The following is a 20308-nucleotide window of genomic DNA, read 5'->3' on the forward strand; positions in this document are numbered from 1 at the left end:
ATTTGAGAAGTAATTTTTCATGTCATCACCACAAAGATTTTACAAGAAAAATAATGACATGACACATTAATAATGATGACATGGCTTAATTGTGACATTGATATTCACAGTTAATATTAATTTATATTTTTAGTAAGTTTTTTAAAATATGGTAATAACTCGTAACTATTAATATAATAATAAATAATATGATGGTAGAATTAAAATATAATAATATTTAAAAAATTCAAATATTATTTAATTCTATTTTTATAATTATATAATTTTTATTACTAAAACAATTTTTTAAAATTTATGCAGTTTTTTTAAAATTGTAATTTTCTAATCCTAGTACCATTAATTTTTTTTAATATCTAAAATTTTGGAAGCATTATTTATTTTATGTTTTGATAGTTATATACCTAACAAAAATTTCTCTTCATTTTATTGAATTTGATTTAATATATTTTAACCAAAAGAAATAACTAAGAAAATATTTTTGATTATAATTTTAAATATATACATATATTATTAAATTTAAATAAAAATTAGTTGTTCTATCTTAATTATAAATATAAATAAATTAAAATTAAATATTGTAAGTAATAATAAAATATGCTTATAATATTTTAAATATTATATTAAAAATGGATAAAAAGCCCATTTCAAACCCATTGAGAATCAAGAGCCCAATAAAATTAGAATCCAACCGAACCAAGAGACTGGGGCCCATTAGAATTAAGAACCCAGAGAACGAAGCCTATTTTTAATTGAGAAATCGGCCAAAAAAACACTGAACTTTGCGGGAATTGCCAAAAGAAACCTGGACATATGGGCTAGCCAATAAAATCATGAACTTTTGTTGACTTTTCGGGTTTATTAAGAAACTTACGATTGACTGACCAGATTAACACACTGTTAACCGAGTTAACTGTTAATTAAGCGGACGTTTATTTTGGGTGTTAAAGTATACGACGTCGTTTCATCACTTTGTCTGATTAAAGACAAACGACGTCGTTTATATAGCTGTGTTATTAAAAATATGGGTTTCGTACGGCTCGAACTCGTGTACTCGGGTATAATGGTAGGGGTTTTTGCCACTGAGCTAGTGGACTTTGCGATAGATTTACGAACACAATTTCTTTTATTCTTCGAATCTGAGTTAAAGACAAATTAATGAAACGACGCGTTTTATATTAACTTTTTTATTAAAAAGATGGGGTTCCATCGACTCGAACTCGTGCACTCGGGTTTAATGGTAGGGGTTTTTGCCACTGAGCTAGTGGACTTTGCAATGGATATACGAACACAGTTTCTTTTATTCTCTTTGAATCCGAGTTAAATGAATCAAAAAGAAACGACGGCGTTTTCTCCTCCGATTGGTATAAACCCTAAATGGGCGAAATCATAAATCCAGTTCGCGATTCAAGCTCGATTCTTTTCGATCTCGTCCTTAAGAATCTCGATTCTCATCTCTCCTTCTTCGAGTATCGCATGATGAGTTCGGGTTGTGAGGATTCGTCTGTGAATACGATGGGAATTCGTGGTATCCCGGAGCAATGCGGCTGTGGTCGAAGAACTGGGATATACACATCAAAAACGAAGGTCAATCCAGGAAGAACTTTCTTTAGATGCCCAACGTTTCAAAATGTAAGTGTTTAATTTGATTGTGTTTAAGAAAAGAACATAAGATTCAATGGCTAGGTAGTCAGTGAGAAATTGTTTGAACAAAAAGATTGTGTTCATGATTTGTGTCTAGGATCACTTGTATAAATGGGTAGATGAAGCTGTCTACGAAGAGGTTCAAGATGCATTGCCAAAAGTTGAGTGCTTTGCATCAGATGTTATGAAACTTAAAATGGAGATCGAAAGCATGAAAACCGTGGAGGAAGAGTTGAAAGAAGATGTCAGGAAGGCGAGCAATGAACTTAAGAAGCTGAATGTGATCATGAAAGTGGGTTTTTCGGTGGTTTGTTTATGCGGTGTGATATGTCTTGTGTTGATCATGTTTGACAAAGCATATGGGTTGTCTATGAATAGCTACTAGGAGACTCTGTTTATGTAAGGCTATGTTTATGTAAGACTCATGGTTCATGTAAGGCTATGTTTTAAGACAATGTTTCAGTAATGTTTATGTTTTACTTCTTGATTGTTTATAGAAGGACAAATGAACACACCAATGAACAGACCATCATGATGAAAACACAAAGATAATAACCGACAGTTTCAAATTAAAACAGCAGGAAGAAAAGAAAGAAAAAGGTAGTTCTTGTTCCAAAAGCATTCAGACAGAGACACTATCATAAACAACACACAACGAAAGCATTCAGACAGAGACCATCATAAACAACACACAAGCATCTAAAAAAACCATCTTCCCCACGCTGCTGTCTGTGATGCTTCAGCTTGTGAGGATTGAGGAACTTCCCATCGTGATGATTGAGCTTGTGAGGATTGACCTTCTGAAGATTGAGGAACTTCCCATGCTGATGCTTGAGCTTGTGAGGATTGATTTTGTGAGGTTTGAGCTTCTGAGGATTGAGCTTGTGACTCGCCAAAGTGTAGTCCCTGCAACATATAAATGAATTGTTAGACACATTACCGAGAGCTAAAAAACAATGAGATAGAAACTAAGACCCTAACCTGATATTTCCTTGGTCTGCCTCTTGGTTTCTTAGGTGGACTCTCAACAAAAGCCTTCCGACATGTATTCTTGTAGTGCCCTTCTTCTTTGCAATTAGAGCAAGTCATTACCCTGTTCGCACGACTCAGCTTGGTAGTAGACACTGTCTCACTGGTTCCCTTCTTTCGATCATGGTTTTTAGGCCTACCAGGCTTGCCATTTCGATTAGGTGGTGGAATCACACCTAATCTATTGGTCCGAGGCCACTCTATCATCCCATTTACAGGTCTGATCCCAAAACTGTAGGTTTCACGCCACTTAGAGGTTGTGTAGAAAGGAGCAACAAATTCAGAGAGTTTTCTTCCCACGCCAAGGATGATCTTAGCAGCATGGATGCATGGAATACCATTCATTTGCCAGCTTCGACATGCACAAGTCTCATTCTCCAAATTCACCACGTAAGACTGGTCTCTATCTTCCACCTCAGTCTCTGGCCCAATTGCCCAACGCAGACTACATTCTTTTGACTTCTTCTCAACCCTGTCTAACTCTTTATGTGTCTTTGGGGTGAACCTAGTCTTCCTGTCCTTAGCCATCTTAGACCTATTGTAGTTCCTAGTCATACATTGGCGCCTAATCTCCTCTAACATGTCTAGCAGAGGTTTCTTCCTAGGCTCCCTGATGGTCTTGTTGAAGGACTCACACAAGTTGTTCAGATTATCATTACAGTAGGAGCCTATCTTGAAGAAAGCTCTAGACCAAGTCTCTGGCTTTGTCTTTATCAGAGATGCATGTGCGCCAGGATCATAGTTCTTAAGCTCGTCCATGTTGTAGTTGAACATACCAGGAGTGTAGCTCCTTGCAATGAACCAGAAGAACCACTGTAACCTTAGATCTTTTCCACCTTTCCTCCAGTTCTCGTAGATATGGCGACAACACTGTCTATGCTCAGCTTCTGGAAGGAGAGTATGAACTGCCTTCACTAATCCCTACAAGATCAGAAAAAAAAAGAAATCAGAAACAAGAATCAAACATTCATTGAGTATCATGAAAGCAAAGTGTTTACCTTTTGTTTGTCAGACATTATAACAAAGCCGTTCCCATTTTCTAATCCCAAATCCAAGGCCAAACGCTTCACAAACCAATCCCAGTTTGTATCATTCTCTATCTCCACTACAGCCCAAGCAATAGGGACAATCCTATTGTCTCCATCTCTTCCAACCGCAGCCAACAACTGTCCCTTGATGTCCCATTTCAAAAAGGCTCCATCTAAGCCAATAACAGGCCTACAAGTCTTCTTCCATGCTTCCTTTTGTGCTTGGAAACACATGTAGAGTCTATAGAACCGCTGCTTGCTTCCAACCGTGGCTCCTGGTATGGTCTCAATTTCCATGGTTGATCCAGGATTGCTCCTCAATATCTCTGCTTGGTAATCCCAGATTTTATCAAAATGCTCTTCATGGGTCTTCCTCCTTTCTTTCATCACCTTCGTCTTGGCCTTAATGCATGAGTTTTCTAAAACTTCCATCTTATACTCCCTCAATATCTCAGCCTGTATCTCCTTTGCCGTGAGCTTAGGATTCAGCCTTAACCTCTCAGCAAATAGACTTGCAATTGCTGACCTCTTAAGTATCTTGGAATACCCTGTCCTCTCACACTTATGGTCATTGACGTATATTTTTACCATCAACTTCTGTTTCCTCCTATCATACGAACAGTAGACCATCCAGGGACAAGGAGCCTCATCATCTCTCATCTCAGCGGCACATTTTGCACCCATCTTCAAGCTACTGGATCTGTAGTACTTGATGTTGTATCTGGTTTTCAGGGTATACCTCAGACAAGCATGTTTGAAGTCCTCAGCATCTGAAAATGTCTTGCCTAGCTGAAGGAGCTCCTCTGGATCAGTGTCTTCTCTGTAAGCTTGCGCAGGTCTCATCTCCTCTTCATTCTCATCATCTGATGACACAGGATCAGGGATTTTATCATCATCCCATGCATCATCATCGCCTTCGTCTTCATCAACCTCACAGTCATCATTTTTTGCTTTATCACCAAAATAAAGACTCAAATCTGTACAACCAACTTCCTCAATGCCAGCAATACCGTTCTCATCTTCCCTACCATCATCACCTATATCCCCAAATTCCTCAATCTGGAGAAATTCTTCTCTGTCATCACCATCATCACCTAGACTCCTCTCCGAGTTTACCTTCTGCTTCTTCAATTGTCTAGGAGACACAGGCGACCCGCCATATGAAGTTCCCCGCCTTGTCTTCTTCGCAACTGTTGATGCCAACATCTCAGTCTCTGGCCATTCCTCTCTGTCATCACCAGAAGGAGCCACATTTACCTTCTGCTTCTTCGAAACTCTAGGAGACAGAGTTGAACCACGCCTCGTGGCCTTCACCGGAGATGGCGACCCATATGAAGTTCCCCTCCTCGTGGTCTTCTCCGGAGATGACGCAGGCGACCCATATGAAGTTCCCCGCCTTGTCTTCGACGCCTTCGACACCTCTGTAGATGCCAACATCGATATCCCTTCAACGCTTTTACGAATCCTCGATCTCTCCGGCGATGACAAACTCACAGAAGCATCGCGTTCTCCACCCTTCTTCGACTCTTGAACCGCTTCGTCACTCCCGTAATCGAAATTCCTCATCGCTCCGAAAATCATTACCTCCCTTCCATTCCTTGTGAACTTCGTCTTTACCATCTCCTCACCATTACAAGAGAAATCCCCAAATCGATTTGAGAAATTAGGGTTACGTTCAAACACGGGTTTCATTTTGTTTGATTGAAATCAAACACATCTTTTGATCAATAAAAATAAACATGTGTGATAATCTTCCGAAAAGTCCACTAGCTCAGTGGCAAAACCCCCTTAGGACCACGAGTGCACGGGTTCGAGTCCAGCTAACAACAATTTTAATTAAGCAAAACGACGTCGTCTTGAGATTTTGTGTTTAACAAAACAACTGAATGAAACGACGTAGTTTTACTAAACAGAAGTAATTAACAGTGAGTTAACACTGTCTTAACTGTCGGTTAACGGTGTGTTAATCTGGTTAGTCAACCGTAAGTTTGTGAATTAACTAAAAAAGTCAACAAAAGATCTGGATTTTATTGGTCAGGCTCGAGTACAGGTTTCTTTTGGCAATTCCCGCAAAGTTCAGTGTTTTTTTGGCCGATTTCTCATTTTTAATTAATTTTTGTTAGGACATTGACTAGGGTCTCCATTAACTAAAAGATTTTTTTATTATTTTCGATTTCAAACAGTTTCGTAATATTTCTTGTCGGTTTTTGGTGTCCACCTCTAATTTAAAAGCTTACACTTTACACCATAGAATAATTTTGAGCATTATTCAATGGTTTACTTCAGCAAATCAAGTTCTATTAGTGAGACAAGAAAATACACGCATTCTTCCACTTCGGTATTTTTGTCTATATTCGCTTTAAGTATTTAATCCCAAAGCTGTTACAAAATTGAATGAAAATGACTATTAATTATAATCAGATACGAAAAAGCCATCCCAACTCATAGTACCAAGCTTAATTAACAAGAACAATTAATTTAGTAATTAAGAAAACGAACTTTTTTTATTCCAACATGATTATTTATTTAAACAAAGCAGAACTAACCGTGAACAAAAGAATCAAAAAGGCAAAAGCAAAGAGAGAGAGAGAAGAAGTGGAGACTTGTGTCCTTGCGGTGTTAAGCTTCTTTGTTTGGCCTTTTGTCCTTTAGGTTCTTGCCTTTTTCCGATCATTCAGACCAATCTCTCGCCTTTTTGGCATCTTCGTCTTTCTTATATATCTCTGTTGGGATTCTTCAATCAATTCCTCTGTTGGGATTCACAAACACAGAGAGAGAGAGATGTATAATCAGTTGGCTATATCTTCTTCTTCTTCTTCTTCTTCATCATCTTCTCCTTCTTCGTACTATGAATCTTTGAAGATTTTGGAAGCTGATGTCCAACACGCAAACACTTTGTAAGTCCCTTTCTGGGTTTTGTCTCCTTTCTCCTAAAGTTTAGGACTTTACTCTCGTTTATCGTTTTGATTAGTTGAGCTACTAATTAAAAGTAGGTGAATTATTGAAAACCTCCCAGCTGAGACCTTTAAGGTCATTTTCTGGGGATTTATGTAATCTCTTCTCATCAGAGTTTGGTTATTTTAGGAAACTCCGATGAGTTCTAGTAAGTTCTAATTTCAGCAAATTGTACTAGCCTTAGCCTTTTAGTTGGAATTGTAAGATTCGTTACTGCTTATTGAGAAGTTTGAGCTTATTATGTCTTCAGGGCAGAAGCAATTCCAATGGGGAAGAACAATGTGAGGCTTCAGATGAAACTGGTTCATAGCAACTTTGCTTCGTTATTACTCTTCTTGCTTCGGTGGATGGATCTTTCTTGCTCATGTCTGCTTCCTCGCTACTTTAACCTCTTTCACGTTCTTGTCTACAAGGTTTAGTTCTTTCCCCCTGTGATCTTAAAGCCTCTTCCTTTGTTAGGGCTTTCCATGTTCTGTAATTTCTCAATTTGTTGTCATTTTGGCTTGTACAGGTTCATTCTGATGGACAGCCTAAGCTCACCACGCACGGGAGGAAAGCAACTATCAGTGAGTTCTATGGTAAGCAAAACCTGTAATGTTGTAATGTTCCATGTTTTCTGTTTCCAGCTTTGGTCTCCTAACGTTGTCTTGTCTTTTTGAAAGGTGTGATACTACCATCACTTCAGCTATTACACAGCAACTTAGACGAGCTGGCAAACGCAGACCTCGGGTTTGACCTTAAAAGGCTCAGCAAGAAGATAACAAAAGAGGCTCGCAGCAGTAGTAGATTCAGCAACGCCGGGTTTGATCGTGAGGAAGAATGTGGAATCTGTCTAGAAACTTGCACCAAAATGGTTTTGCCTAATTGCTGCCACTCCATGTGCATCAAATGCTACCGCAACTGGTACACACACATTATTCAAAGACCTTTGTTAACTGATGAAGGAGCTTTCATTTTAACCAAATCTCCTTTGATTCACATCTGCAGGAACTTGAAGTCTCAGTCATGCCCGTTCTGCCGGGGGAGCATGAAGAGAGTGAACTCAGAGGATTTGTGGGTGCTTGCTGGTGACAACGACGTGGTGGATACAAGGACGGCTTCAAGGGAAGATTTGTTCAGATTCTACCTCTACATCAATAGCCTTCCCAAGGATTATCCAGAAGCTCTCTTCTTGGTTTACTACGAGTACTCAAATCTTATTTAGAATCTGGACAAACAAGACTATGTACAGATTTTTAGAAGGTAAAAAAAATGTATTGTATAGAATGTAAAACTGTGTGTTTGGCTTTGGGATGGTTTGATGCAACATGCCAAAGCCCCTCAGCTTTTACATCCTTTTATTTAAAATTAAATAACTGTGAAATGCTACCAATAAAGCTTGAATAAGAGCAAATAATAAAGATCTCTTTTACAACAGCTTCCTAGATCAAAGTGTTTGCAGTAACAAATGAAACTTTAACAAAAACAAAAACATAGTTTACACATATATATGCTCAACTCCAAAGACAGATTATCAGCAAACAAGGTATAGAGAAACATTGTATCAAATATTTGATGATGATAAGTAGTTTGATGCAGTATGCAGAGTAACTTAAAACCGTATTGTTTAGATGCAGCAACAAGAGAAGAGGCAGGAAGAACATCAGATGTTCCTTTTCAGTCTCCTCGCCTTCGCTTTCCGTAGTCTGCATCTCTTGACCTGGACCTATGATCATCTTCCGACATTCTTGATCTGCTTCGAGACTTGGAAGAAGACTGTCCTCTATCGTACTCTTCAGAGTCACGGTGCTTATACTCGCGGTGACTATCTTTCTCCTCACGGTGACTCTTGTGTCTTCTATCACCACCACTGCTCTCAGACCAGTCACGTTCCGTGGTAGAACGCTCTTTCTCACGTGATGGCTTCTCTTCTTTCTCTTGGTTTTCATCTTCATACCCACCGTATTCAGAGCCACCCTCTTCACCACCACCACCTCCTCCACTAGCCTCGTTCCACATCCCTCCTGCATGAACTCCGTTCATCCCTGCGTTACCCATCGTTCCCATCCCCGCGCCCCCGAAAAAGGCGGGATTAACATGAGGAGCAATCCCAACCATTCCCATTGGATTAACACCGGGATAAGGTTGAGGCATCCCGGGGTAAGCAAGACCAGGAAACCCTCCATAACCACCACCACGACCCATGAATGTAGGATCAAACCCACCAGCTCCCATCATACCCTGTGGATGCATCATACCACCAAACGCTGGACCAGCGAGTCCAGGGCCGCCATACGGTCCAGCACCAGCACCGTTAGCCATGTTGTTCATCCCTCTGCCTCTCGCTGCACCACCCCAATGACCTCCACGGTTTCCCATTCCTTGGCCACCACGTGCAAACCCACCACCTCTCCCAAAGTTTCTTCCACCGTCTCCATTTTGCGTATTCATGTTGTTGTTGTTGTTATTGTTGTTGTTGCCTCTTCCCATTCCCTCATTCAAAGGCCTTCTGTTTTGCATTTGGTTTTGTCCTTGGTTCCTCCCAGTGAAGTTAGCTCCCATCTGCTTCAGCGTCTCGGGAGAAGCAAAGGCTACAACACATGCTTTACCGTTGAAAACAAACCCATTCATTCCTTCTTTGCAAGCAGCTGCAGCAGCTGAATCGTAAAACTCAACCTGACAATACCCTTTGGATTTACCACTAACTCTCTCGTCGAAAAACTTGATCTCTTTCACTCTTCCATACTGAGAAAGAACACTCTCAATCTCTGCATCCGTCGTCCACCAGTGCAACTCCCCCACGAAAAGCATGGTGTTCCCATTGTCCACAACAAACGGCTGCGTGGGGCTTCTGTTCACCATTGCGCTTGGATTCACACTCGTCTGGCTAACAGGAATCTGCTGAGCACCTTGAGGAGCACCACCATAAGCGTTATGCACAGGAGGAGGCTCAGGCACATTCACAGCATTCCCTGAAAAACTATGCGTGTTCAACACAATAGATGTTGATCCTTGTGGATTAACTTTGTTGGGTTGGTTGGACTGGACATCAACATTCATCCCTTTTGGTCCAAAAGAAGATCCTTGCGGATAAGTATCTGATCTTGTCTCAGGTCCACTGATCCCATTACCATACTTCCCTTCAACTCCACCTCCAGATACAACTGCCATTCTCGGTTCAGAAACATTACTATTCTGAGCTTGAATACTTCCACCGACTTGAGCTGGTGCTTGAGGTTGATTATGAGCTTGGAAGAAGCTCTCACCAACATTAACATCGCTATAGAGATCATCATAGTCATCATCTTCCCCCATGAGCTCTTCATCAGCAAGAGCAGGAATAGTCCCGCTTCCCTGGTGAAGTAGCTTCTGATTATCTCCATAACCAGCGTTTTCTTGATTCATTGGATTCTTACAAAACTGGGCCAGAAAATACAACCAAGAATTAAACAAACAAACAACATAAACAATCTTTTTACATAAACAGAGATTACAAGCCATTGATGAATACTAAAGTATACATGTGTCTGTGTACAGATTAAAAAAACAGGAACTTTAGCTCATAGATCTGAGATTTGGGATCTAAGCTCATCAAAATATCTTCTCTTTCATTAAAAGATTAGATCTTACAAGATTAGTATATACAATTATAGATCAAATTACACACATGGTTTGATTTACAAGGGAAAGGAGCCTGCCTACTACACATACCGTTCTTACAAAATCGAAGAAGAAATCAACAGATCTGGGATGAAAGTTACAATTTTTAACATTGATGAAACCCTAGAAAGCCTCGAGATTCGAGGATCGAAGAAAAAAAAAACAACAACAACCTAAGCTTGCTTACTTTGACTCTTTGCAGCTGGGTCTCTTCCGTCTACGGAGGTTGAGATTTCGATAAGGATCTGAGGGTTGTTTCGCCGGCGAGGATCTGAGCTTCTCCGGGGAAATTCAATGAAAGTATTGGTTTTGAGATCGGAGGGAGAGAGTCGTCTTCGTTGAGAGAGAACACGTGATGTTCTTCTTTCTTATCCGATGCGATAATAGATTTCTCCTCCGTGTTAGTGATAAGCTATTGGGCCCGGGCTTCGAATCATTAGTTAATGGGCTGTATTGCGTTGTGTTTTAAGCCCATTTAGTACTCTTATTTAGCCAAGTCTGGTTTGTAGGAAACAATTATCGTTTCTGTCACCAAGTCCCATGAAGCTTATCAAGTTGTTGCCTTTTTTGTTTCTTTTCTACAGACAATTTTTGTTTTGTTTTTTTTTTTTGCTTTGTCTGAGAACAATATGAATTCTTCTACTACATAAAGCCTAGCTTACACTGATTGAGAAACTCAATGAAACCTAAAGAGCCAAATAGCTTAGTTACAAGTATCTAAAATGGAGTGTTTCATTCAGACAAACATTCACATATGCTGGTGAATTATTTAAAGAACCAGCTTCTATTTGTTTTAAACTTTTAATACATCCCTTTGAACACCGGATTAGTACGACATATGCTTGCTCCACATTCCTCATACTCCTCTTTCGTTCTGCAACTCTGCAACATAAGTAAAAAAACACAAATCCACTGTTTCAAACAAAACAAGCCAAGATGTTTTTTTTCTTGAATCAAGCTTCTAACTATAACCGGTTTCAAATCAGTTGTTTTACATACCGCAAAAAACTCAGGAGTTGATGAAAGCACAGAGCCTCCAAACCAAACAGCAAACTTTTGGACAGGGTGGCTCACCACATTAACCTCCACTGGTTGAGACTGTTATTACAAATGGCAACGCAGATAAAATGGAAATTGGTTATATTTATATAATAACAAACATATATCTGTTTACTACTGACATCATACAACTTCTTTTTACCGTGATTTCACCACCGGTACGTGCGTTGTTAGCAAGAACACGAGCATCAACAATCTTTTTGAGATCCCTTTGTAACCTTCTTCCGAAATCTTTGAACATAGTTGAGCCTCCGGACAATACTATGTTCTGAAATGATTTTTCACAAATTCATCAAATACCCAAAAACATCTTAGAACAACCAAGTGGCTGGTAGTAGTGGTTAGAACCCCACGTTGAGGCCGTGGAGACGTGAGTTCGATTCTCGCCTTTCACCTTGGTTATTTAACGTTTTTATCAAAAAAAAAAAACAAAATCTTAAAACTCTGAGCCAAACTGAGTGTTTTCGGACCTTATATAAAGCTCTCCGTGTGTCAATTGGTGCAGACTGGATACATTTGTCTATAACAGTCGGTAAAGAAGTTGTAAAGTCATTGCTGTATATCTCTGGATTAAAGAAGACCTGTAAACACACACACAATCTCAACATTATCATCCATTAATAAGTAATAACACAACACGAACGCATAAACATAGAGACAATGGTAACAAACCTCAGGTCCAAGGAATCGTTCGTATCCAACGTCACAAGTGTATGGTGCACCAGTCTTTGGCTTAACACCTTTCCATTGTTTAATATACTTTCCTGGTTCTTTGTCGTGTTTGTTAAACTCCTATAACCATATGAATTGTTCAATGTCAAGCCTTTTCAGCATACAATCAAGTAATCAATCATTAAAATAAAAATAGTACTATTGTTTAACTTAAACATTAACCACAAAGCATTACCTTAACAATGTCTGAACAAGTGTAGCAGTACATTTCCTTCACTTTACGTGCAACATCGAATGAATCTTCCGGTGGTATATTCTCACCTCTTTCCTATAATGAATATTGAAATGAAAAATTCCATGAACGTACTACATAAATGTCACATAGAAAGAAGTACAACAAACTACAAAAGATACATTAGTACATACACGCATGAGTTGCTGGATAAAGAGGGAGACATCTTTGCCAGCAATCGGAATTGTTTTGATACAGCTCCCAATAACATAACCTTCCGCAACAGGCACAACACGAGTCGCCCCATCTCCAACATCAACTACAACCCCTGTCATCTCACACTAAGACAGCCAAGATTCAGACAAGCAAACAACTTGGAGTCAAAAAACCAATGCCCCCACTTACCTTTGATGTAGTGTACCCAGCTGCAAGTGCAAGCACCGAGTTAACAGCAATGTAAAGCCCAGGAACATTAAAAGTCTCGAACAGAATCTCCCCAGTGTACTCTCGGCTCTCAGGAGGAGTGAGAGGGCTCTCGGTGAGAAGAAAGTAATGATCCTCTGGATCACACCTCAGATAGTTAAACACACACTGCTGCCAATACCTTTCCATAGCATCCCAATCCTCAACTTGACCATGCTCGATCGGATAACGAAGATTGTAAGTACTACTAGACCGTGACTTCGTGAGAGCCTCGTCTCCTATAAAGAAGTCCATATCCGCCGCGACTCCAGCATTGTGCTGAGCTGCCCAAGAGCCCTTTAAAGAACTCTTGGGCTGGCTTAAGAAAGACTCGTTAGATGCAACTACTGTCGGGAGAATGAAACATGGTTCTACGTTACCCGCAAAGCCCATCTTTGTATACCTAAAAAAATCAGAGAGCATACCGTGGATGAAAAAGGAAACATTTTTCTCGAACCCATCAAGGTCATAAGCCTAATCACGTACCCGGTTCCATTGTCGATGACAACAGCGGGTCGAGAAGTCGGATCCATTACGCCCGAAACAGAGTCCAGTTGAAGAACGAGTAACAGTAGAAACGTTAAGAGTTTCGATCTGTTTTGCAAAACGAAGGATCAATCTCCAAACTTGCTTCTTCTTCTTCTTCTCCGACAATGGAAGTTTGAGATTCCGGCGAGGTGCCACGTAGCTCTGTCTCCGGTAAACAATGTAGGGGAGAGAGAAGATATAATTTAATTTTCCCGGAAAACAATCAGAGATTCCCGTGAAATTGAGGGAAGACCATTGGTTCAGAAACTCAGATCATAGGGAAAGTCGCCGTCGTCGGTTTGTACTTTACCGTGTGAGAGATTCTTTCAGACCATCTCCAATGTATTTCTCTATTTTTATCTTTAAAATAGAGGAACTCTATAATAGAGATGGGTTTTACTCCAATGTATTTCTCTAAAATAGAGATCTCTATATATAGAGCAAAATATAGAGGAATGCTATTTCTTCCCCTATAAATAGAGAAAAAAATAGCAATCTCTATTTTAGAGGCAAAAATAGAGATGGGTTGGAGTGATTTTGCCTCTAAATGCTATTATAGAGGTAGAAATAAAAGTGGGTTGGAGATGCTCTCAGACAGTACAAAACAAATGGACTAATGTTAAAGTTTGTCCTGATGTTTAATTCGGTTTAACTGAACCAAACCGAATCGAACAAAACCAGATTCTGTGAAACTGAACCAATTCGAAATGGAAAAGAAAAAGACTGTAAAACCAAAGTTTTCTTTTTTAATATTATTGTTACTGTTTAATCTTACTGATTACGATGTGTAGTCGAAGACAAGACGAGAACAATCTTAGATCTCAAGTGATAACGACGCTTCAACCACCGGCAAAAAGCCCACCACCTGTGACTATTTGCAACAACAAAAATTATACTATACTCTTATGGTTTGTAGCAACACTTGCAGTATTAATAAACTCGTATATCCATAAAAAAAACTATTGTGCAATTCACAACAAAACCTTTTATATATGATATACATGTCATCTAAAAAAAAAATCACTCCTATAATCTATCAAAGCCAAATTATGCAATCAATTAATCCGTGAAATCCTATCATGGTTCATAATATATTCTTCTATGATTTATAAAAGATACTAAAAGCATTCTATAATCAGAAATCATTCACTAGAACAATTATTTACATTTCGCTTAAAGCAGAGCAGTATATGGTCCATAGATACTACGTAGCCTTCTTATATGGTCATATACATCCAATTCCAAATATCCAATCGTTTTAGCTTTAAATCATTTTGGTGCGGTCCATGCAAACCGTTATGTGACTCACAGTTTCACCTATAGAGACTTCTTACTTTTTTTTTTGATCAACTAGAGACTTCTTACTACAGTTCATGAAAAGTAAAAGAAAAAAAGAAAAAAATTTGATGCATAAAAACTATTTTTATAATCACTAATCTTTTGCTTTTTTTTGTTCAAAATAATCACTAATCTTTTGCAGTCGGTGAAAAACACATACAGTTCATATACGTTGTTGCTATGGTCCAAAAGAAACTGTGATATGGGCCCATAAAGGGCCCTTGTATGTTGCGATAAAGACTTTTGCACTATATCCAAATAGACCCGTTTACCTTCAATGGAAGTCATTCTAACTCCTAAGGTCCATATTTTTTATTCCTAATCATTACTACAGAGTCAGTTCCAACTTCCAATGTAAAGAAAACAAACATATACGGATCTATCGATCGTTTTAATTTTATGTTGCACGATAATTTTTGTCTGGAGTCAAGTTTTCTTCTCCTAGAGTTCAATATACTAAATCCTTTTTAAGAACATGATTCATCAGTGTATCATGTTCACAAACCTGCTAAGTTTATCGAAGAATCGAGTGACTCAAAACAGATTTTAAAACTTCAAGATGCTAGAATTTGTTTGCTGGATCTCCAACCGTCTTTGAAGGACCTCGAGATTTCATTTTGAAAAGTTGTAGTCAGATTTGGACGACGTGAAATAAAGTTACCATAATAAAAAAAATACTAGTCTAGACTTCAAATAAGCACTTGTTAATCATGAAATCATTACGCAATGCATAAAACCCCCTATTTACGGTCCATTACGTTTATCAATGGTCAAAACAAACTATTACTATGTTAGATAAAAACCCACCTTCTATGATTTAAATAAGGATAATTATAATCTCATTAATGGTTTCTGTCATCTTTTTTCTATCTATAACAACGTCTCTGCGTCAATTAATGTCTGCAAAAAATCAGAAATCTCTCCACGGTCTCTAATCAATTAATACAACTAATTGATTAACTGCTTAAAAATAACCCCAATAGGATCATCCATATACTAATCCTTATTCACTAGTATTAAAATTTCTCTATATTAAGTAGAGAAAATACTATAGTACCTGATTGATTATTCGTACCCATTGCTGTATATGGTAGTATTATTTATGAAATACCGAATATTTTGGTTAATGAGACCAACGATAATTAAATACAAAAATACAATGGTCATTTTTGTTTCCGACAAATTATATAAATATATTTACTGTGCAATAACTACCTATCCTCTACTAGGATTGGTCCAAAAAAAAAACATAATTATGTTGACTCAGAGCATTAATAGTAATTCAATAATTACTTTTATATATTTATATTTTTATATATTTTTTTCCATGAATTTAAACGATTCAGAGAGATGCTCCCTCTCTCTCTCATCTCTGCACACTGAACAAACACAAATTTTTACAGACCAACACTGCCTTAAATTGGATCTGTGAGCCCTCCTCCTCTCTCTGACAATCTCCATTATCTCTCTCTCTCTCCTTTTTATTAATTTATTTTACAGTCTTCTCCGAACTAAAGATTCTCCGATCCACACCGGATCTAAAGAAACTTGCTTCGTAACTTTGAATCAAATGTTATGAATCCTCTTTGCTGCATTGCTCCGGTTTCAATCGATGACCGGACTAACCCGGTTATCGCCAAACCGGCGTCGAATCATCAGCTAGGTCTCCTCCCTAGCAACCACGCTTCCAAGCCCTCCTTCTCGACTCAAGCCTCGTGGATCAGCCAAGATCAGCTCGAGAGGCTCTCCTCCGAGGACGTGAATCTCGAGGGGAAAGACTCTACTTCAAACGGAGGTTTCTTCTTTGGAAATGGCAGCGTCGGTGCTGGAGTCGCTGGGATCATGTATAAGTGGACTCACTATGGTAAAGGGTGGAGAGCTAGGTGGTTTGAGCTCGAAGACGGCGTCTTGTCGTATTACAAGATCCACGGACCTGATAAGATCGTGATGAATCCCGCTAGAGAGAAGGGAGTGAGAGTGATCGGAGAGGAGTCTGTGAGGTACATTAGGAAGGCTAGCTTCGGTGGCAGTAGCAACAAGCTTGGAGCTGGAGCTGGAGCTGGAGCTGCTTCAAGGCCTTGTAAACCTTTTGGTGAAGTACACTTAAAGGTACAATCTTGATCTTGATCTTTGCATGAGGGATGGTAGATTTTTTACTCTGCGCTTTTTTTGTTTGTAGGTTTCTTCGATTCGTGCGAGCAAGTCTGATGACAAGAGGCTTACTATATTCACTGGTACAAAGACTCTTCATTTACGGTGTGTGTCGAGAGAGAATAGAGCGACTTGGGTTGAGGCTTTGCAGGTGGCTAAGGATCTTTTTCCTAGAGTGCCTAGTGGCGACATTTTACCTTGTGAAGATGCGGTTGTTTCCACGGAGAAGCTGCGTGAAAGGCTATTGCAGGAAGGGATCGGTGAGAATCTAGTCAAAGATTGTGAGACCATTATGCTTTCGGAAGTTTCTAATCTGCAGAACCGGTTGAAGGTTCTCACACAGAAACACCTTATACTGCTAGATACGCTCAGACAGTTGGAGGTATGTATGTTTTGGTTCTCACACATTTTGAAATGGAACTATTTATTGGATGTAAGTTTTTAACAGTCACTGCTATTTTCACATTGTGAAGTGAACATATTGCATCACCAGCCTCATTTTTGCTTCTCCTTCGCCTTGTAGTAGACTAATTGATGTGGTTCTTTAAAAAATCATCTTGCAGACTGAAAAAATAGAGCTGGAAACTACTGTGGTTGATGAAACAAAGGAGCATGACTCTTGCTGTGGACAGGGAAGACGATTTAGTGGTCAGTTACTTTACATATATGTTTGTGCACTCTTGATAGTGTTGTGTTTCTTGACAATCATTGTTCTCCAACAGATTTCTATTCAGTCGTGTCCGAGGTATCTGCAAGCGACTCTGAGGCTGATAACGAAAGTCACGATGGAGCAGATGTTGAATCTGATGAAGACGATGTACCTTTCTTTGATACAAACGATATTTTATCAGCCGACGCACTGAGAAGCGCTTCTTACCGAAGCAGAGAAGCTGAAGGCAATGGTTCTATTTATGATAAAGACTCCTTCTTCTCTGACCGCTTGCAAGCTCCCGTTAGGATTCCGCAGTATCCATATGTGAGAAGAAGGGATAATTTACCAGAGCCAAAGGAGAAGGAAAAGCCAGTTGGATTGTGGTCGATCATCAAAGAGAACATTGGCAAAGACTTGTCTGGAGTTTGCCTCCCCGTTTATTTTAATGAGCCACTATCTTCTCTGCAGAAGTGCTTTGAGGATTTGGAGTACTCTTACTTGATAGACAGAGCACTTGAATGGGGAAAACAGGTCAGATCCTTGCGAGTTTTCACTCCCAAAAGCTGAAGCAATTTAGTTTTAACATTATAGTGTTGTCTCGTTTCAGGGCAATGAGTTGATGAGGCTTCTAAACATCGCAGCTTTCGCTGTATCTGGCTATGCCTCCACTGAAGGCAGACAATGCAAGCCTTTTAATCCTCTACTTGGCGAGACATATGAAGCTGATTACCCTGATAAAGGACTTCGTTTCTTTTCTGAGAAGGCAAGTCAACCAACGCATCTCTCCCCTCTTTTACTGCAAGAGTTGTATTGAAATGGAGATAAATGTTACATTTGATTACTTTTCTAAATTCATTGAGCATATAATTATGTTTCTTAGGTGAGTCATCATCCAATGATTGTTGCTTGCCACTGTGAGGGACAAGGTTGGAACTTCTGGGGAGACTCAAATATCAAAGGAAAATTCTGGGGACGGTCCATCCAGCTTGACCCTGTTGGTGTCTTGACATTAACATTTGATGATGGTGAGACTTATCAGTGGAGCAAGGTTACCACTTCCATATACAACATCATCCTCGGGAAACTTTACTGTGATCACTATGGAACTATGCGCATCAAAGGCGGTGGCAATTACTCCTGCAGGTTGAAGTTCAAGGAGCAGTCAGTCATAGATCGAAACCCTCGTCAGGTAGTATAATGATTTTTTGAATTTTATTTCTGATCCATAGGTATATCATTATCTGCATTTTCTTCTTATCTTAGACATTGAAGCTTATAGCATGAAGAATTATAGAGAGAATCGAACAATAAAAATTCATAATGGTTTTTGTAAATAATCTTTCAGGTTCATGGGTTTGTGCAAGACAATAGAACTGGGGAGAAAGTAGCTATCCTGATAGGCAAATGGGATGAGGCAATGTACTATGTGTTGGGGGATCCGACAACAAAGCCAAAGGGATACGACCCAATGACAGAAGCTGTGTTACTGTGGGAAAGAGACAAATCTCCTACGAAAACAAGATACAACCTCTCCCCTTTTGCAATCTCTCTTAATGAGATAACTCCTGGGATGATGGACAAATTGCCTCCAACGGATTCAAGATTGAGACCTGACCAAAGACACCTAGAAAACGGTGAATACGAGGCAGCAAATGCTGAGAAACTGAGACTTGAACAGCTGCAGAGACAGGTACACATTTCACTTTTATACACTCAGTTTGTGTGTCTAGGTGATATCATCTTGATTGATAAGGCCATTTTGTTAAGTCTAGTTGATGACTACTGAATGTTGAAGAGTGTATTTGATTTTTGTGTGTGGTGTAGGCAAGGAGGCTGCAGGAGAAAGGATGGAAACCGAGATGGTTCGAGAAAGATGAAGAAGGGAATTATCGGTACGTGGGAGGTTACTGGGAAGCAAGAGAGAAGAAAGATTGGGATAAGATCACTGACATTTTCAAGAAGCAGCAGCAACAGCGTAACAGTGTTTCATCTTCTTCATAATCATCTCATGTTTTTGTTCCTTTATTTGTTTTGTTTTTTTTTTAAAATTAATATATATTCAAAGATTTTCACCATTCCCTCATTGTGCTTCTGTGAAAATTTGGCCAGAACCTTTGTTGGTGTGTGTGTGTGCATTATATGTAGATTCTCATTCAGACTTATTGGAGATTAGTAAATTATCCGATTAGGATTTGGCCAGAACCTTTGTTGATGTTGTAGAGTCTTGTCATCGAGAATTTTAACTGTTTCTTGATGTCGTAGAGTCTTGTCATCTAGGATTTGCAAGCTTTAGCATGTTTTTCTATCACCAATAGTTTGAATATCCAGAAACAGAGCCAGCAAGTTCTCGATGACAAGACTCTACAGCATCCAGAAACAGTTGAAATCATTCTCGAGAATCACCACTGAATCACATAAAGCTCATACCTGTCGATTCATAAGAAGAGATCCACGGAGGCTTTGAGCTGTTTGTAGATCAGCTGGAGCTCCGTTTCGTATCCATCCGGGTCAAGTTTTACCTTGGAGCATAGGAAGGCTGAGCTTCTCGAAGCTCCGGCTTACGAGAGATCCGGCCATAATCAAAGGTTTTGGGAGAGAGAAAGAAACACTACGGCGAGGTCTGTTTATATCGTTAAGACATAGGTAACTAAACTTACCATCGCTGATATAAGATGAGATGTGAGAAACAGACAATGTTTAACAAAATGTAATCTATTTATAGGATAAAAACAAATCAAAATAACGCAAATACAATTACTACAAGTAAAGTTAGAAAACTAAAAGTAATGTAACTTGTGATGGATATGCTTATAGTGAAAGTATCTGCCGGTTTGCAACAGACACCACTAATAAATCATTTATTAAAAAAGTATGGTATGAATTATAGAACACTAGGGTAGGCCCGCCCTACGGGCGGGTAAA

At 39.2% G+C, this 20308-nt stretch overlaps 6 protein-coding genes, 1 long non-coding RNA gene and 1 other non-coding gene across 11 annotated transcripts; 3 read left to right on the plus strand and 5 right to left on the minus strand.

Moving 5' to 3' along the window:
* Nucleotides 1-213: 213 nt before the first annotated feature.
* LOC117126023 (uncharacterized protein At1g43920, Chloroplastic-like) lies at nucleotides 214-2317 on the plus strand. Its single transcript, XM_033273269.1, has 2 exons — nucleotides 214-1629; nucleotides 1739-2317. The coding sequence occupies exons 1-2, from the start codon at nucleotides 1375-1377 to the stop codon at nucleotides 2024-2026; spliced, it is 543 nt and encodes a 180-aa protein (XP_033129160.1). The 5' UTR covers nucleotides 214-1374; the 3' UTR covers nucleotides 2027-2317.
* Nucleotides 2282-3491, minus strand: LOC117126022. Its single transcript, XM_033273268.1, has 2 exons — nucleotides 2623-3491; nucleotides 2282-2547 (listed from the first exon to the last, which is right to left on the minus strand). Exons 1-2 carry the CDS (start codon nucleotides 3442-3444, stop codon nucleotides 2341-2343), a joined length of 1029 nt encoding a protein of 342 aa, XP_033129159.1. The 5' UTR covers nucleotides 3445-3491; the 3' UTR covers nucleotides 2282-2340.
* A 2758-nt stretch (nucleotides 3492-6249) lies between these two features.
* LOC103871954 (E3 ubiquitin-protein ligase AIRP2) lies at nucleotides 6250-8067 on the plus strand. Its single transcript, XM_009150291.3, has 5 exons — nucleotides 6250-6595; nucleotides 6904-7066; nucleotides 7165-7231; nucleotides 7316-7556; nucleotides 7641-8067. Exons 1-5 carry the CDS (start codon nucleotides 6480-6482, stop codon nucleotides 7855-7857), a joined length of 804 nt encoding a protein of 267 aa, XP_009148539.1. The 5' UTR covers nucleotides 6250-6479; the 3' UTR covers nucleotides 7858-8067.
* Nucleotides 8037-10684, minus strand: LOC103871953 (heterogeneous nuclear ribonucleoprotein 87F). The gene is made up of 2 exons (XM_009150290.3): nucleotides 10480-10684; nucleotides 8037-10052 (listed from the first exon to the last, which is right to left on the minus strand). The coding sequence occupies exon 2, from the start codon at nucleotides 10035-10037 to the stop codon at nucleotides 8310-8312; it is 1728 nt and encodes a 575-aa protein (XP_009148538.1). The 5' UTR covers nucleotides 10038-10052; nucleotides 10480-10684; the 3' UTR covers nucleotides 8037-8309.
* LOC103871955 (actin-related protein 3) lies at nucleotides 10217-13577 on the minus strand. Of its 4 annotated transcripts, none has more exons than XR_004448546.1 (10): nucleotides 13204-13571; nucleotides 12661-13120; nucleotides 12450-12596; nucleotides 12259-12351; nucleotides 12024-12143; nucleotides 11822-11932; nucleotides 11700-11745; nucleotides 11494-11619; nucleotides 11292-11390; nucleotides 10217-11174 (listed from the first exon to the last, which is right to left on the minus strand). XR_004448546.1 is itself a non-coding variant. In XM_033273267.1 (10 exons), exons 2-10 carry the CDS (start codon nucleotides 13248-13250, stop codon nucleotides 11094-11096), a joined length of 1314 nt encoding a protein of 437 aa, XP_033129158.1. In that variant the 5' UTR covers nucleotides 13251-13415; nucleotides 13501-13577; the 3' UTR covers nucleotides 10217-11093. The 4 variants fall into 4 exon arrangements, 3 of the variants coding, with proteins under 3 accessions (XP_033129158.1, XP_009148540.1, XP_033129157.1); XM_033273267.1 differs by lacking the exon at nucleotides 11700-11745 and having other exon boundaries at nucleotides 10217-11204; nucleotides 13204-13415; nucleotides 13501-13577; XM_009150292.3 differs by lacking the exon at nucleotides 11700-11745.
* Nucleotides 13578-16158: 2581 nt separating this feature from the next.
* LOC103871956 (oxysterol-binding protein-related protein 1D) lies at nucleotides 16159-19590 on the plus strand. The gene is made up of 8 exons (XM_009150294.2): nucleotides 16159-16692; nucleotides 16763-17116; nucleotides 17298-17382; nucleotides 17457-17917; nucleotides 17994-18149; nucleotides 18267-18575; nucleotides 18732-19076; nucleotides 19211-19590. Exons 1-8 carry the CDS (start codon nucleotides 16159-16161, stop codon nucleotides 19385-19387), a joined length of 2421 nt encoding a protein of 806 aa, XP_009148542.1. The 3' UTR covers nucleotides 19388-19590.
* Nucleotides 18602-18923, minus strand: LOC117126024. The gene is made up of 2 exons (XR_004448552.1): nucleotides 18693-18923; nucleotides 18602-18636 (listed from the first exon to the last, which is right to left on the minus strand). It is a non-coding gene; the product is annotated as an uncharacterized LOC117126024 (long non-coding RNA).
* MIR5714 (microRNA MIR5714) lies at nucleotides 19579-19814 on the minus strand. Its single transcript, NR_120823.1, has one exon. It is a non-coding gene; the product is annotated as a microRNA MIR5714 (primary transcript).
* Between the last annotated feature and the right edge of the window lie 494 nt (nucleotides 19815-20308).

Source organism: Brassica rapa, chromosome A06 (genome assembly GCF_000309985.2).
Source record: "Brassica rapa cultivar Chiifu-401-42 chromosome A06, CAAS_Brap_v3.01, whole genome shotgun sequence".
Lineage (NCBI taxonomy): Eukaryota > Viridiplantae > Streptophyta > Magnoliopsida > Brassicales > Brassicaceae > Brassica > Brassica rapa.